This window comes from Aspergillus nomiae (genome assembly GCF_001204775.2).
Source record: "Aspergillus nomiae NRRL 13137 chromosome Unknown contig00037, whole genome shotgun sequence".
In the NCBI taxonomy this organism is placed as follows: domain Eukaryota; kingdom Fungi; phylum Ascomycota; class Eurotiomycetes; order Eurotiales; family Aspergillaceae; genus Aspergillus; species Aspergillus nomiae.
The window spans coordinates 70589-83196 of record NW_015378092.1 but is presented as its reverse complement, the minus strand read 5'-3'; the positions used below and the strand labels follow the sequence as shown (position 1 = coordinate 83196).

Sequence of the window (12608 nt, the reverse complement as noted above, 5' to 3'; positions counted from 1 at the left end):
ACATTTCAAAAAACTCTTATAAAATACTAATGAACACCACGTGAACTTTGAATGAACTCCTCATTGGTTCGCATGTCCCCCGGATATTCTCATTCGATGTTTGTTTCTCATATTTGATAGGTTGTGTGGTGTATCAGGCTTTGAACTGCGCGCAACAATCCTTTCACATAAGGCGGCGGCTATTCGTAAGGAAAATGTTTTGAAAGGCGACACTACTTCAGTTCTCTCGTAATGTGGAAAAAGAAAAAAAAAAAAAGCATATTATGTCGCTGTATCTAGCCCCAAGATTCTAAGCGTACTCGATCGAGGTGCCAGGCGCTTCAAGCACACCTGCACGTATTTCGGGTCCTTTTCAGAAAACAGCTTTCAATTTCATGCCCGTCTGACAGAGACGAACACCGAGGGTCAGGGTCGACCCTGCAATCAACAACACGCCAGAGAAGATCTTCATGCCTGTATATGATCCACCCGAGTGTTGGAAAATAGTGCCTGCGATTGGATTGGCCGTCAGGCCACTGATAGACGCGAACAGGAAAAGAAGTCCAGTCCTATATCCGATCTCCGGGAATGGGGAAAGTTTTACGACGAGGCCAGGGGCAAGCGCAACGTACGCGCCCGTGGCGAACCCAAAGAGCACGGCAAATACGATGGTTCCGGGGTTGTTCGAGATCGGGATCCATACTGCTAGAACAAGAATGCTGGCGATGTAGGTGACAACCACGAAGATGTTGTAGGGGCCGATTGTGTCGGCGAAGATTCCGGCGCCAAGACGACCGAAGAGACTAGTTTTGTATGCTTAGTGACACTTGGTGATATCGATGTCAAGCGCAGACTTGAGTCTTACCTTCCTGCGTTCAGAATCGCAACCAAGTACTCAGCCAGATCACGGCTCATGCCCTTTGCTATTGCTTCAGTGACGAGATAGTTCATCGGAACAAATATCCCGAACGTGAGAAGGAAGAAGCCAGCTACTAGTAACATCATTTTCAACTCCTTGAAGGGTTGCATCAAGGACTCCTTGGATAGCTTCTGAGGGCTCGGCGGGAGACGGGACCTGACGGTCAGGTTGGCTATAATTAGAAGAAAAAGGATCATGAACGCGCAAATTCTCATGGTCCATGGGAATCCAAGGATTCTAATGAGCTTGCTGATCATAATAGGGTAGACGACTCCCCCTATACTTGAGCCTGAGGACACAATGCCATATACTGCACCACGCTTCTTGTTGAACCAGCTGGGGATGCTGCTAACCCCTGTAAGATGTTAGACAAAATGAGTAGATCGATCGAGGGCGTGGAGTATATGTATACCTGCTTGGAAGACGGCAGCTACCCCAATGGCGCTACATACGCCCTGGGATAGCAGTATCTGATAGTAACTTTTCGATATGGATGTCATCATTAAGCCGAAGACATGCAGAAGCGATCCACCCAACAGAAGGTATCGAGGACCAAATCTGTCGTAGATTTGACCTGCGACTGGTCCCTATTGCAAATTTCAGTATCCAGCTGCGGAGGGATTTTGTTGAGGTAGACAGTCCGTACCATGGCAAACATGAAGAATATCTGCAGCGACGGAATCCACGAGATCTTACTGCTGGAATACTGGCGGAGGAGATTATGTTCGTAGTACGCCTGGAATTCCCCGATACCTAAAAGGAAGAATTCCAATTGTCAGCAATGGAAAGTATACCTTCTGTGCTTAGGGACTGCAGGCGTACTGTTGATCCACCCAAAGCTGCAAAACAGCACACACCACGCGCCCAGGACCATAAGCCACGCTGCCACACCCCCGTCAGGAGCCTCGTCAGGGGGCGTCCATGGCTCATTCTTCTCGTTTCTCTCATGACCTGCTGATGTTTCCGCTGATGATGAGTCGTTTCTTGTTGGAAGACACTGATCTGTAGCTGTGGGGGTGGGCATGATGCTTCAAAACACACAGGGTAGAAAGGATGGCAGTTAATGCGGCAGTAAAGATCACTGATACAAAAGCACATTCAGTCTCTTGCCTCCAGGGGTGTAAAAACCGTGCGAGCTCTTCGTCTCTTTTATATCGGCTGTTCTCAGGTTACACCAAGTGGGCACGGGGGCTGGCGAAGGGCCGAGACGCCGACATTGTACATCTGTTGGTGTTATCCTGAACTCACTACAGAGAGGTGTGAAGCATAGAGCCGCACACACAAAGATTCTTAAAGTCATATGTCCTGATCAGGTCAAACCATGGTTCATGCGCGCATATCTCGTTGAATGTCTAATTCCAATTGCTGGTTGCTCTAAGCCTCTCCTGGACAACCTTTATATAAACGCCCACGTTCCCATATATAACCTACCCGTGTCATCATCTTCTAAATGAAAGTCCAAATACCAAATGCACGGTCATAGAGAGAGTCACGCTGTGTTATTCCCTTTCCCCTGTCTCGGAATCTTGTCTGTTCGGGAGGCTGGAAAAGGCCGGCCGACCATGGACCTCAAAGACAACTCCACCTCGTAGCGTTTTGTCTCCTCTCTCGTATCTGACTTCATGTAGGACTCGTTTCAAAATAAACTGGGAAGAGGCATTATCCGTGCCTATCCGCCGTAGGAACTGCCCATCGCAACATCCCATCATCCGTGCAAAGATTAGATATAGTATCTCACTGTTCCAGATCTTGAGCTCCGACGCCCACCAGCTACCATTCATATCAATGACAGGGCGAATCATGTGGAATTTGACCATATCGGTATTGCTTTCCCAGTCAGCGAAATAGTTAGGGACTTGTATATCCCGCAGGAGTACCGCATTCTCTCGCCCTATGGATAGCAAGAACAGAGGAAGATAATCGGGGTTTATAAATCTAAACGTATTGCGACCGTAAAAGAAAAGACGTCCTTCGTTATAAATTTGACGGTTTACTCCTAACAACGACAACAGACTGGTGTGTGTGCCGTTTTGGAGGAAGGTGCTGTCGGTGTCAATAGACCAGGTGCACCCAATTTCTATTGCTGTATAGCAAAACACGTTTTCGTAGACCATGTATCGTAGCTCTATTTTAGTGCAACGTTCTAATCTTAGTAATAGTTTTCATGCATTCACTTAATATTGTCGCTATAAGTGTTGTATAAGGTCCACTCACCTATCGGAAGGAGAAGAAAGGGAAATGGACCGACAGGCTCCCAGAGCCTGCTTGATTCAGGATCCCAACTGTCTAGATCATTGTCATCATATATCCATTTTGGCATGTGTTCTGAATGAGAAACGTGGCATATCAATCGACCTCGACCTCGTAGGATCAACGGACACTGGGGGCATTTATACGATGCTTCATTCAAGGCAATGTATGGCTTCGTGATACCTAGATTCTTGATATCTCTAAAGTCATGGGGTTCCCAGGGTACTATATCCCACATGCGACATAGCAAATCATATATCAGGTCAGAGTGTTTGAATTTACAGAATGGACAAAGCTGTCTCCCGCGCCATGGCTCTAATTGGTACAATGCCTTGGCGGCCTTGCTGTATGGCCTATATAATATAAACGCACTACTGTCGGACATATCTTGTAGATGCTGCTATGTTTGTATGAAATAAGGATTTTAATGTTGTGGAATAAGGCGGCTATTGCAGAATATATACGCAACCTACTTGTTGACGCTACTCACTCTTTGTTAGTCAGGGCTCTTATACAAGTTTGACATTCTTTGTATTCTCTTACATATTTAGGGTCTTATACTTATTCTAAGATGTTTCATGTTGCGTCCCATACACAATCAACACACGCTACGATATTAAGCCCCAGGTATAGTGGAAAGCTTTGCAGACGCTACATGAAGTAACATGTCCACGGCCGTATTACTACCTTAGCCTTCCGAGATGTACGGGCAGGCTGAAGGATCTCTAGGTCTGCAAGTTCTGGATTTATTGTAAGTATATGCCTACTATCAACAATTTGACAGGCATGACGCGGCCCACCGATGCCTTTGTACGGATGGGTATTTCAGTCAAAGCTACTTTCTTTTGTAAAGAGCTGACCGATCTGCCTGTCTTTCCACATGCTCTCCTACAGATGACTTCCGATCTCCGTCTGGTAACTCCGCTTCCATGATCAGCCGTTCTACCAAAGGACCGTGGGAAGACTTGATTGTTGCCTTTACGAACGGTGCCATCAGGATGTTACATGTCATAAAAACATCTTCTTTCAATTGAGGTTCATCCTGCACATCGTTAGTTCATTAGTTCTTTAAAGTCTTTGTGAGTGACAGACCATCTGACCCTCAACGGTCCACGTATTCTTGGTACGTAGCCCCAAGGGAGCGTAAATATGGGTCTGTAGGCCCGTCGGAACGTCCTTAAAGCAACCCTTATATTTGACCTTGCCTGAAAGAAGCCCGAATGGTAGATAGGATACCTTATCGGTTATCTCGTACCAGAAAAGATCACGCTCGGTCGCAGGGGCATCCTCGTGAGGCTCGCATCTTTGGAGATCAATGACCAAGGGATTCAGTTTTATCATCGTCACATGGTCGTGGAGTACCTCGATAACTCTTTCGGGGGGGATAGACGGAGGAAGGGGCGAGGTGCTGGTGAAGCGATTTTCCACCGTCATCCACGAAAGCAGATAGGAAAGCATGGTGTCGTCTATATCACCAAATGGGCGGTGAGTTCGGGAAAAGAGATGATGGCATCTATTTGACACTACAAGGCAGTCGACGTTTATCACGTGACTTATCAGGCCCTCCAGAAACCATTTTCTAATGTACGTCTAGATTGTACGAACATAGCTTTCTTGAGGTATGTGACAAATGCTTGTGTGACGGAGCGGAGCACGTACGGGGATTTCCTGCTACTGTAATGAACTACAAGGACTCCACCATAGACACTTGAGCGGGCATTAGCTTTTGTGCGCTAGGCCAAAGACCTAATTTATGCAATTTGGGAGTCTCTAACCATCTCTCCCTTGGGCACTAGTCAATATAATTGCTCCTTGATAGCTGTAACAAATTTAGCCGACAGGAACATATGCTATATGATAGTTGATCTCCCAATGGCAACCATAAAAGGAGAATTTATACCAACGATCAAGGAAAGTACAGACCAATATTCATCACAGAACAACAGGAAGGCCAGCTTCTTGACGCATACGATACACCTTCTCTTTCCACCGTCGGAAATCCCAATACCTTTTGCAATCTTCTTCGAGGCCTACATAATTCAGATCCTGTAGCCTATAGTCGATTCGATACTCCTTTATCAATTTTCCATCGACGCAGATCCTGATACTTCCCACATATTCATACAACATCTTTCCGTATGGTGCCATAGGTATACTCATACCGAGAAGATACCCAATATATTCACTGATAAATTCAGCCAGCCATTCTGGTCGCATGAGCAAGTTGAAAGCCCCTGTACAGGGTGATGTTGATGATTCTGGGTCGTCTTCATCGACGCCCCCATTTAACCAGGCCCAGAAGCTCAGATCGGCAGGTGCTAGCATTTCCTTCTTAGCTGGTGAGACAAAGTCTAAGGTTAACCGGTTGATCCTGAAGAACATATCGTCCGTACGCGGTTCATCATTCGGTCTTCTGTGCTCAGCCAAGGGGCCAACTTCCAGGAAGCGTTCCAGCAAATAGTAGAAGGCCCAAAGGATTCGAGGCGGAGAGTCGCCGTCAGGTAGAAGGTAGTATCGACGCCAAGCTGGAGTTGGACTGGTACCATCGGCCCTAAACGTCACTGTGAAATCCCCAACATGGCGACATGGGTTTGAAAGAAAACACCATCTTGGATGTAGCTCCTGTTCCTCGCTCATGATCACATCGAGCTCGAACACGGAAGGCGTAAGTGCATTATCCAGTCTTCTCTTCGTTATTTCGCCAATCTGACGATTGACAAGCAGAAGGGATAAAGGGTTGGATTGCCAAGCATCATGATATTTCTCCTGATTCCTCCAGTATCTGACGCTGTAAACGCCGTCGTCTGATGAAAGAACGCCCCCAGCCTCACGGGACCAAGGCTCATAGTTTTGCCATTGGGGTAGGGGACCTTCAGGGGGCGGGGTTTCGTAGCGCAACACGAGCTCAACAATTCGGTCTAGAAGCTCGCGCGGTAGGTCTAAAATGGAAGTGGGCATTTTGTTAGGTGCGCTTCAAGTCTCATGAGATTCAACTACGCTCGGTCTAGTATTTGTGGTTCTGTGCAGGCGAGCATATGGTTGATGTTCAGCAGATGCTTAATGCCAAGTCTGTCAGTTCACTAAACTGAACGACAGTTATTTATAGTCGCGCTAGCATTAGCGTGCGGAAGACTTCCGACAATATACGAGATACACTTTGCACTGTACGTTAAATGTAGTCGTAGATATGCCATCCGAATCCTCGCTCTGGATGACCCAATCTCTACGAATGATATACCAAAATATAATTCACTCCAGGTTAGGGATGAAACATTTTTTGAGAAATAAGAGGAATGGACCCTTAAGTTCAACCTTTGTTGAACATAAAAAGCAAAAGGAGCTAACATTTATCAAGTGATGAAGTAGGGCTGTAGCGCTGTTCCTTGGAGTACTGCCAACCTCAGATGCCAGAGGCTGCATTATATGCCTCTATTCTAGATCATGAGGCCTATTATTGTATTGACTTAGCGTTCCCACTTATAATAGTCTCAGGGTTTTAAGAATGTCTTTACGACTGGTTATATTATCGGGCAAGCTAACGGTGGCTGTTTTCATCGTTTTGGAAATATTAAAAGTTCTATACATTATTATTCTGGGTTGAGTCTCAAATCAACAAGACATCGGGGTATAATCATCCAGTTGTGCAACTCTACGGCTTCACGTCAAGAATGGTAGCTGTCTCTAATCCAGAGCACTGTTGAGTGGGCTGAAGATCCCCTACCGTGAGATGGTTTTCAGTAAACTTGAACACCATGCATGAGAAAGCCTACTCCATAGTCACCATTATCCACAAATTATAAGTGCTTGCCAATTGGGCTCTGACATTATCATAGCTGTGTAAAATGTCAAAAGTGAACCTTTTGGCCATTCTGGGCCTGTGTCTTATCTAGCTCGGGGCGAAAACCACCCTGCTAACCCGAGCCCAGCTCTGAAATAAGATATCCTCGATATACCGAGTAGGCTATACGGCGTCTTCCTTCCGACACTGTGGCTTCCAATACATGAATTGGCTATTGCTTTACCTAGAACGCCAGGTTAACCGTGCTTATTCTGATTACACAGCCCAACTCCAAGCCACAACCGCATATAAATGGTCATTTTATGTAGGACAGCACTAAGCCTCCACTTACGTAGGGGTTGAATACGACAATTAATTGCCTTTCGCAGGCTTCTCGGCTCGGGAAACTTGGCACTGATGATTATAAACCGGATATTTGATTGGTCTGACCCTTTCCAAGAACCACTGTGATGCACCTCACCCCGGTTCTTTGGGGTATCTTTTCACAGTGCTCGTTTACCACTAACCTCGAGCTTAGGTGTTCTTACCTGGGACGCTATGTAGGGAATCGATCAGATTGGACCGATATAGATATGCAAGTAGATAAGTATCCCACCAGAACTAATCGGTGCGGTGCGAACTGGTAGATTGATGATCTTAGTTAAGTCCTAACTAATTGAGCTATTTGATAATACTACTCCCCCCTTCCCTCCTTCCTTTCCTGACAGTACTTGGTCAGTCCTCTTCGACAATATACCCAGGTTCACATAATCCAAGGTAACTCAGTGGATTCATATCCCATAGATATCATCTGGCGTCCAACCAGCGAAATCTTTACATGGTCAATCCAAATCAAATCACAACCGTTCATGTATATCGCATCTCCACCCCAGACATATCCCGGATTATTCTCCGTGGTATGGATATATTCTGAACGATGATATTTGAGGCGTCGTTCACAAATCGTAGTCCGTTGCCTCGGATAACACCTTTGGATCCAAGCCCCACGATTGTTTTATTCGATGCCACGTCAATCGTCGTCGTATTGGGATAGGTGCAATCGACTGGAGTCCTATCTCCACACCAACCAAAATCAGTTTCGATCGCATCCTGGCCACCCTCACCACAGGTGTCAGTGTTGAAGACACAGCAAGCACAATTCTCGCAGTAGCCTTCGCTACCTATAAAGTTGTACTCCTTGTCAAGCACAATGACATGAAGCTTGTTATCCGTAAGCCAGTCGTGTAGTTGAGTCACATTAGCTGGAATAGCTGGTGTCACATTTCCGCCTCCTGTGACACTATAGGCAAACCAGCAGGTATTCCATACACCTTGGATGACGAGTTGGATCCAAGGGCACGACTGGCGAGTAGCGAAGCACGAAGTAGAAAAGGCTTCATTGTTGGTTGCGTTATAATCCCATGCAAGTTATTGATGGTAGTCAAGTGGAACTGCAACGCCGCAGTATTTATTCTTTTGTATCCACTAAAGGAGAAATTGACTGGTTTTCGACTCCCGAGCACTGATTGTATGTACTCCTGGCTCAAACTCTACAAATTGTCAGACTGACATGAAACAGAAATCTGAAAACTGACACCTTTCTTATCATACGATAAACTACTTAGTATGGGATGCCGTCGCTATGCCAGCTCACTTAGAGAACGGAGTAGCTGCCATTGTTTCAGCGTTCGAACCGAAGGCTACCTGGCCTATGAATCTACTAGTAGATAAGTTGATCAACAACGTGAGTTCTTTTATCATGGAGCTTTTGCCGTATGGGCTCGGCAATGGGGTCCAGGCCCACCTCCTCAGTTTCAGGTACATTCTACCGGCTTGTATTAAGTGAGGATCTGTCATGCCCTACAACAGGTTATTCGGGATAGAGGGGGGCAATTGTTCTTGTTTGTTCACGAGATATAGCACTCACACGAGACTGGTATGTAAGTTCTAGATCGGCCAATTTATGGTACTAGTGACCCGAATTGGCTCTCGAAGATTATTCGCCGCATCCCTTGGATCGGATAAATTAATAGCCATGCAGAATGAAGACCGGCTCTAGCATTTATCACTGCAGCCTTGTAAAGATGATTCATTCCTGTGAGGGGTGTTATCAGATTATCAGTGCCAGTGGGACCGTCTGGAGCAGGCAGTTGTCGTCATATTAAACTCCAAACGAAGGGACAACCCCAGCAAAGTAGGGTTAATTACTGAAGCAGGGTTTGGGGCTACGGCTGTTAAAGCCTTAGGAAACCCTTCTCCTAGGCCCTTCTTGCAAGCATACAGCCGTCATTGCTGGCCTCAATGCAACGGTTGCTGATGGAATTGTGACCATTTGTATACGTCGACGTCTTTATCTGTCTTGCACATTATGGGAGTCTACTAGGAAAGAACATAATTGCTTGATTTTCATACAGTACAGGCTCTCATAGGCTCTGTAGTATTCTATGCATACGCTGATGGTGACAGAGGATTACATGATCCTAGCAAATACTAAATTGTCAGGGCCTTATCAATTTCTCGAGGTTTTGATACATACAAGGTACGTTGGACACTTTTCCCTATACTAACTTCCCTCACGGCAATTTTCTTCTGTTTATTGCTTGCCAAGAGTGTTTCCCAACTCAGCTGCTCGGGAGGTAGCAGCGTTGACAGCCTTATCAACAGTGTCTTTAAAGCCCAGCGACTCAAATGTCTGAAGGGCAGCATAGGTGGTTCCATTCGGGCTGGTAACGTTCTTGCGCAGCTGGGTGGGGCTATCCGACGAGTCGACAAGCATCTTGCCGGCGCCGAGACATGTCTGGGAAGCCAACCGAGTAGCCTGTTCTTCGGAGAGACCAAGGGCGGTTGCACTGGCAATCAGATGTTCCACCATGGCGAAAAAGTAAGCGGGACCGGATCCTAAACCTTGTCAATGCGCGTCCTCTCGGGGTAGGAATTTACGAGCAGAACTTACCAGAAAGTCCAGTGACGACATCGAGCAATTCCTCCTTATCCACCCACTCGGTGGCCTTGCTGACACTTCCAAGAACAGCATTGACGAGCTCCTTCTCTTCCGAGGTCACATCCTTGCTGGCATACAGACCGGAAGCACCCTCACCCACGAGCGCTGGTGTGTTTGGCATAACACGGACAACATGTGCGTTGCGTCCGTCGCTTGTGCGGAGCCATTGGACCAAGCTATCAAGGGTGATTCCTGCAGCAATGCTGACGACAACGGGCAGGGTTGTACGTCCTGACCACGCAGCGCCCAATTCCTCGCACACACCCTTGGTAACCTGTGGCTTGACTGCGATGATAACAAGATTCGCATCCTTTGCAGCTTCAACATTCACAGTGGTGGTCTGCACCCCCAGGGCCGCCATCTTCTCGCGGTTGACATCCCAAGGCTCGGAAACCCAGATGTTTTGTTTTTGGACGCCCTTGTTGAGGAGACCTCCAATGATGGCGGAGGCCATGTTGCCACCGCCGATAAAGGCAAGCTTGCTATCTTGAAGAGAAGGCATTTTTAAACGGGCGATTAATTCAGCTATTCTTTCACAATAGTAGAGGGGATTGTTGATAGGATATGGACATGATCTCAAAATTCCCCCACTTTGTCAAAAGGCGGGGCACAAATAGACCGCCAACCGAATTTGGCATCGCATCATATCAAATAGGGAAAGCGGTGTTACAGGGGACTGCGGGGATGGTGGATCATCGCTCGGCCGATCGGTCTATCGGTACTTTCTACTCATGTGCCAAAATAATTACAAGTATTTCAACAGCCGGCCGGCTGGCCCAATGGCAAGGCGCTTGACTACGAATCAAGAGATTGCAGGTTCGATCCCTGCGTCGGTCATTCTTTTTGTCAGATTGTCTTTTTCTAGTCTATCTACACTTATATTGTATCTTTCGAGGTCCTTCTTTTGTTTAAAGTTTTAGTCTTTGTTAAATAAGTACTGAGATTTTCCTTTCTTGTCAACTGAACTAGATCGTCCTGCATACTCAACTGCTAAAATGCTAAATGAAGACCCTACCTCCGCAGGCCACGATATTGCTTCAATTGCAGTGCTGCGCCTCGCCAGGTTAGGAACAGTCAGAGTATGTGCTACAGATACTGCAAAGCCTCTCATTGTCATACCATCCGTGTATCTGAGTTGGGGCATTTTTCGAGAGGTTCAGGAGGCCTTGTACTATACATACCCAAGCCAATGACTCAACGCCATGGTAGACTAAGGAACGATTACGTTCCTAGGACATGTCTAGTGAATCACAAATTCACGCAAACTTGACCAGATTGAGCGAGGTGTCCGAGAAATGAGACGGAAATGCTACTAAGCCGCTACATGACGCAAGTCAAGTAACATTTTTTTGTATTTTTATGCCCCTTTGTGCAACGGAGGATGCAAAGAGGATACACAGGCAGTTTGGGACAGAAGCAGCCAACATAGGTAATGGTGGTAGAAGCTATTACCAGAACGAACCCTGTGGTACATACTCATCATTGAAAGCAGGATGAATGGGTCGGGCGACCCCCTCTTGAGGCCGGATTGGTATACAGACGACAAGGTAGGATGTATTTATGTAGGACCAAGTTTCTTCCTGAACGTATAACTGAGGCTGTACAGAAATCGCGCGAATTAAGTTTGGACTTTCTAGTCTGAGTCCATTGCCTTCTGTGTATACAGTAGGACAGGAGGAAGGGCTAGATGTCAGCAAGCCTTGCGACGGGTTGCAAAGCCATCATATTCTAGGTCCCTGTTTTGTATCTCGTTGTACCCTTCATTCACCATGGTTCGTCAGCGTATAATTGTACAATCACGTATCCTTTGTACTCCTAAGCCTGCCCTCTGTCGAGCATACCTCACCACCAAGAGAAATACCAGGGTCTCGCTACAATGTCTGCAGCATACATCCAAGCACGCATGGACCATGCGATATCCTCTCAGCCTCGCAAGGTCCTAAAAGCTCCTGCTCGCCCAATCGCGATCCGAGAACATTATATAAATGACTCGAAGACACTGCTGACTCTCAGACCCCAGGGCGACGCCCAGTCCGTGGCTGCTTACAAAGTACAGGACGAAAACCGGGTTACACGATTCACTGACAGTGGTCGGAAATTCAACGGTCGCTCATGTCGAGAATTTCGTGATGCTTCAGGTCTACCCTTGTTCGACCTTCACAGGAAGATCTCATTTCGAAATGCTTGGTGTATCACACTGCCGGAGACCCCAACTGCTGACAGTATAGCCACTGGCGCACCGCGACTGGCTCCGTTCGGGAGCTTCCTGTTCACGTTTACTAATGTAGCTGCGACTGATTTGAAAGGTCCAGTGCATGATAAAGAGGTCACGCTGGAGATAGAAAGACATGGACGTGTATTGGAGTCCTTTGATGTCGTGGATGGAGATATGAAGGTCACTGAAGTGCGCGAGAGTGTACATCATAACCAGAAACTAGCCTTGCCGCCAAGTACACGTCGCAATTATCGACCGGCTCTTGATATCATCGTTACTCCAGGTGTGGATTTATCATTAGTAAGACCCCTTTTAATGCAGCTCTCCTGTCAATCGACGGTACTGATCCATACAAGGTTACTGTCATTGCCATCATTGTCTCGGATGGCGTATTTGGTTCCGAGTAGGCTTCTGCTACGGAGAGATAGGTTTAGTAAAGAATCGCAGGCAGTTGAATATGGCTATA

The 12608-nt window shown here is 46.7% G+C and overlaps 5 protein-coding genes across 5 annotated transcripts; 1 reads left to right on the top strand and 4 right to left on the bottom strand.

Annotated features, from left to right (window-relative positions):
• Positions 1-352: 352 nt before the first annotated feature.
• ANOM_002993 (MCT family MFS transporter) lies at positions 353-1922 on the bottom strand (the record flags this gene model as incomplete). Its single annotated transcript, XM_015548250.1, has 5 exons — positions 353-782; positions 845-1253; positions 1311-1485; positions 1545-1651; positions 1721-1922. 5 exons carry the CDS (start codon positions 1920-1922, stop codon positions 353-355), a joined length of 1323 nt encoding a protein of 440 aa, XP_015410054.1.
• A 2061-nt stretch (positions 1923-3983) lies between these two features.
• Positions 3984-4606, bottom strand: ANOM_002992 (uncharacterized protein; the record flags this gene model as incomplete). Its single annotated transcript, XM_015548249.1, has 2 exons — positions 3984-4190; positions 4241-4606. 2 exons carry the CDS (start codon positions 4604-4606, stop codon positions 3984-3986), a joined length of 573 nt encoding a protein of 190 aa, XP_015410055.1.
• Positions 4607-5080: 474 nt separating this feature from the next.
• Positions 5081-6106, bottom strand: ANOM_002991 (uncharacterized protein; the record flags this gene model as incomplete). Its single annotated transcript, XM_015548248.1, has 1 exon — positions 5081-6106. The coding sequence occupies one exon, from the start codon at positions 6104-6106 to the stop codon at positions 5081-5083; it is 1026 nt and encodes a 341-aa protein (XP_015410056.1).
• Positions 6107-9519: 3413 nt separating this feature from the next.
• Positions 9520-10429, bottom strand: ANOM_002990 (pyrroline-5-carboxylate reductase family protein; the record flags this gene model as incomplete). Its single annotated transcript, XM_015548247.1, has 2 exons — positions 9520-9824; positions 9880-10429. The coding sequence occupies 2 exons, from the start codon at positions 10427-10429 to the stop codon at positions 9520-9522; spliced, it is 855 nt and encodes a 284-aa protein (XP_015410057.1).
• Positions 10430-11803: 1374 nt separating this feature from the next.
• ANOM_002989 (uncharacterized protein) lies at positions 11804-12549 on the top strand (the record flags this gene model as incomplete). Its single annotated transcript, XM_015548246.1, has 2 exons — positions 11804-12442; positions 12499-12549. The coding sequence occupies 2 exons, from the start codon at positions 11804-11806 to the stop codon at positions 12547-12549; spliced, it is 690 nt and encodes a 229-aa protein (XP_015410083.1).
• Between the last annotated feature and the right edge of the window lie 59 nt (positions 12550-12608).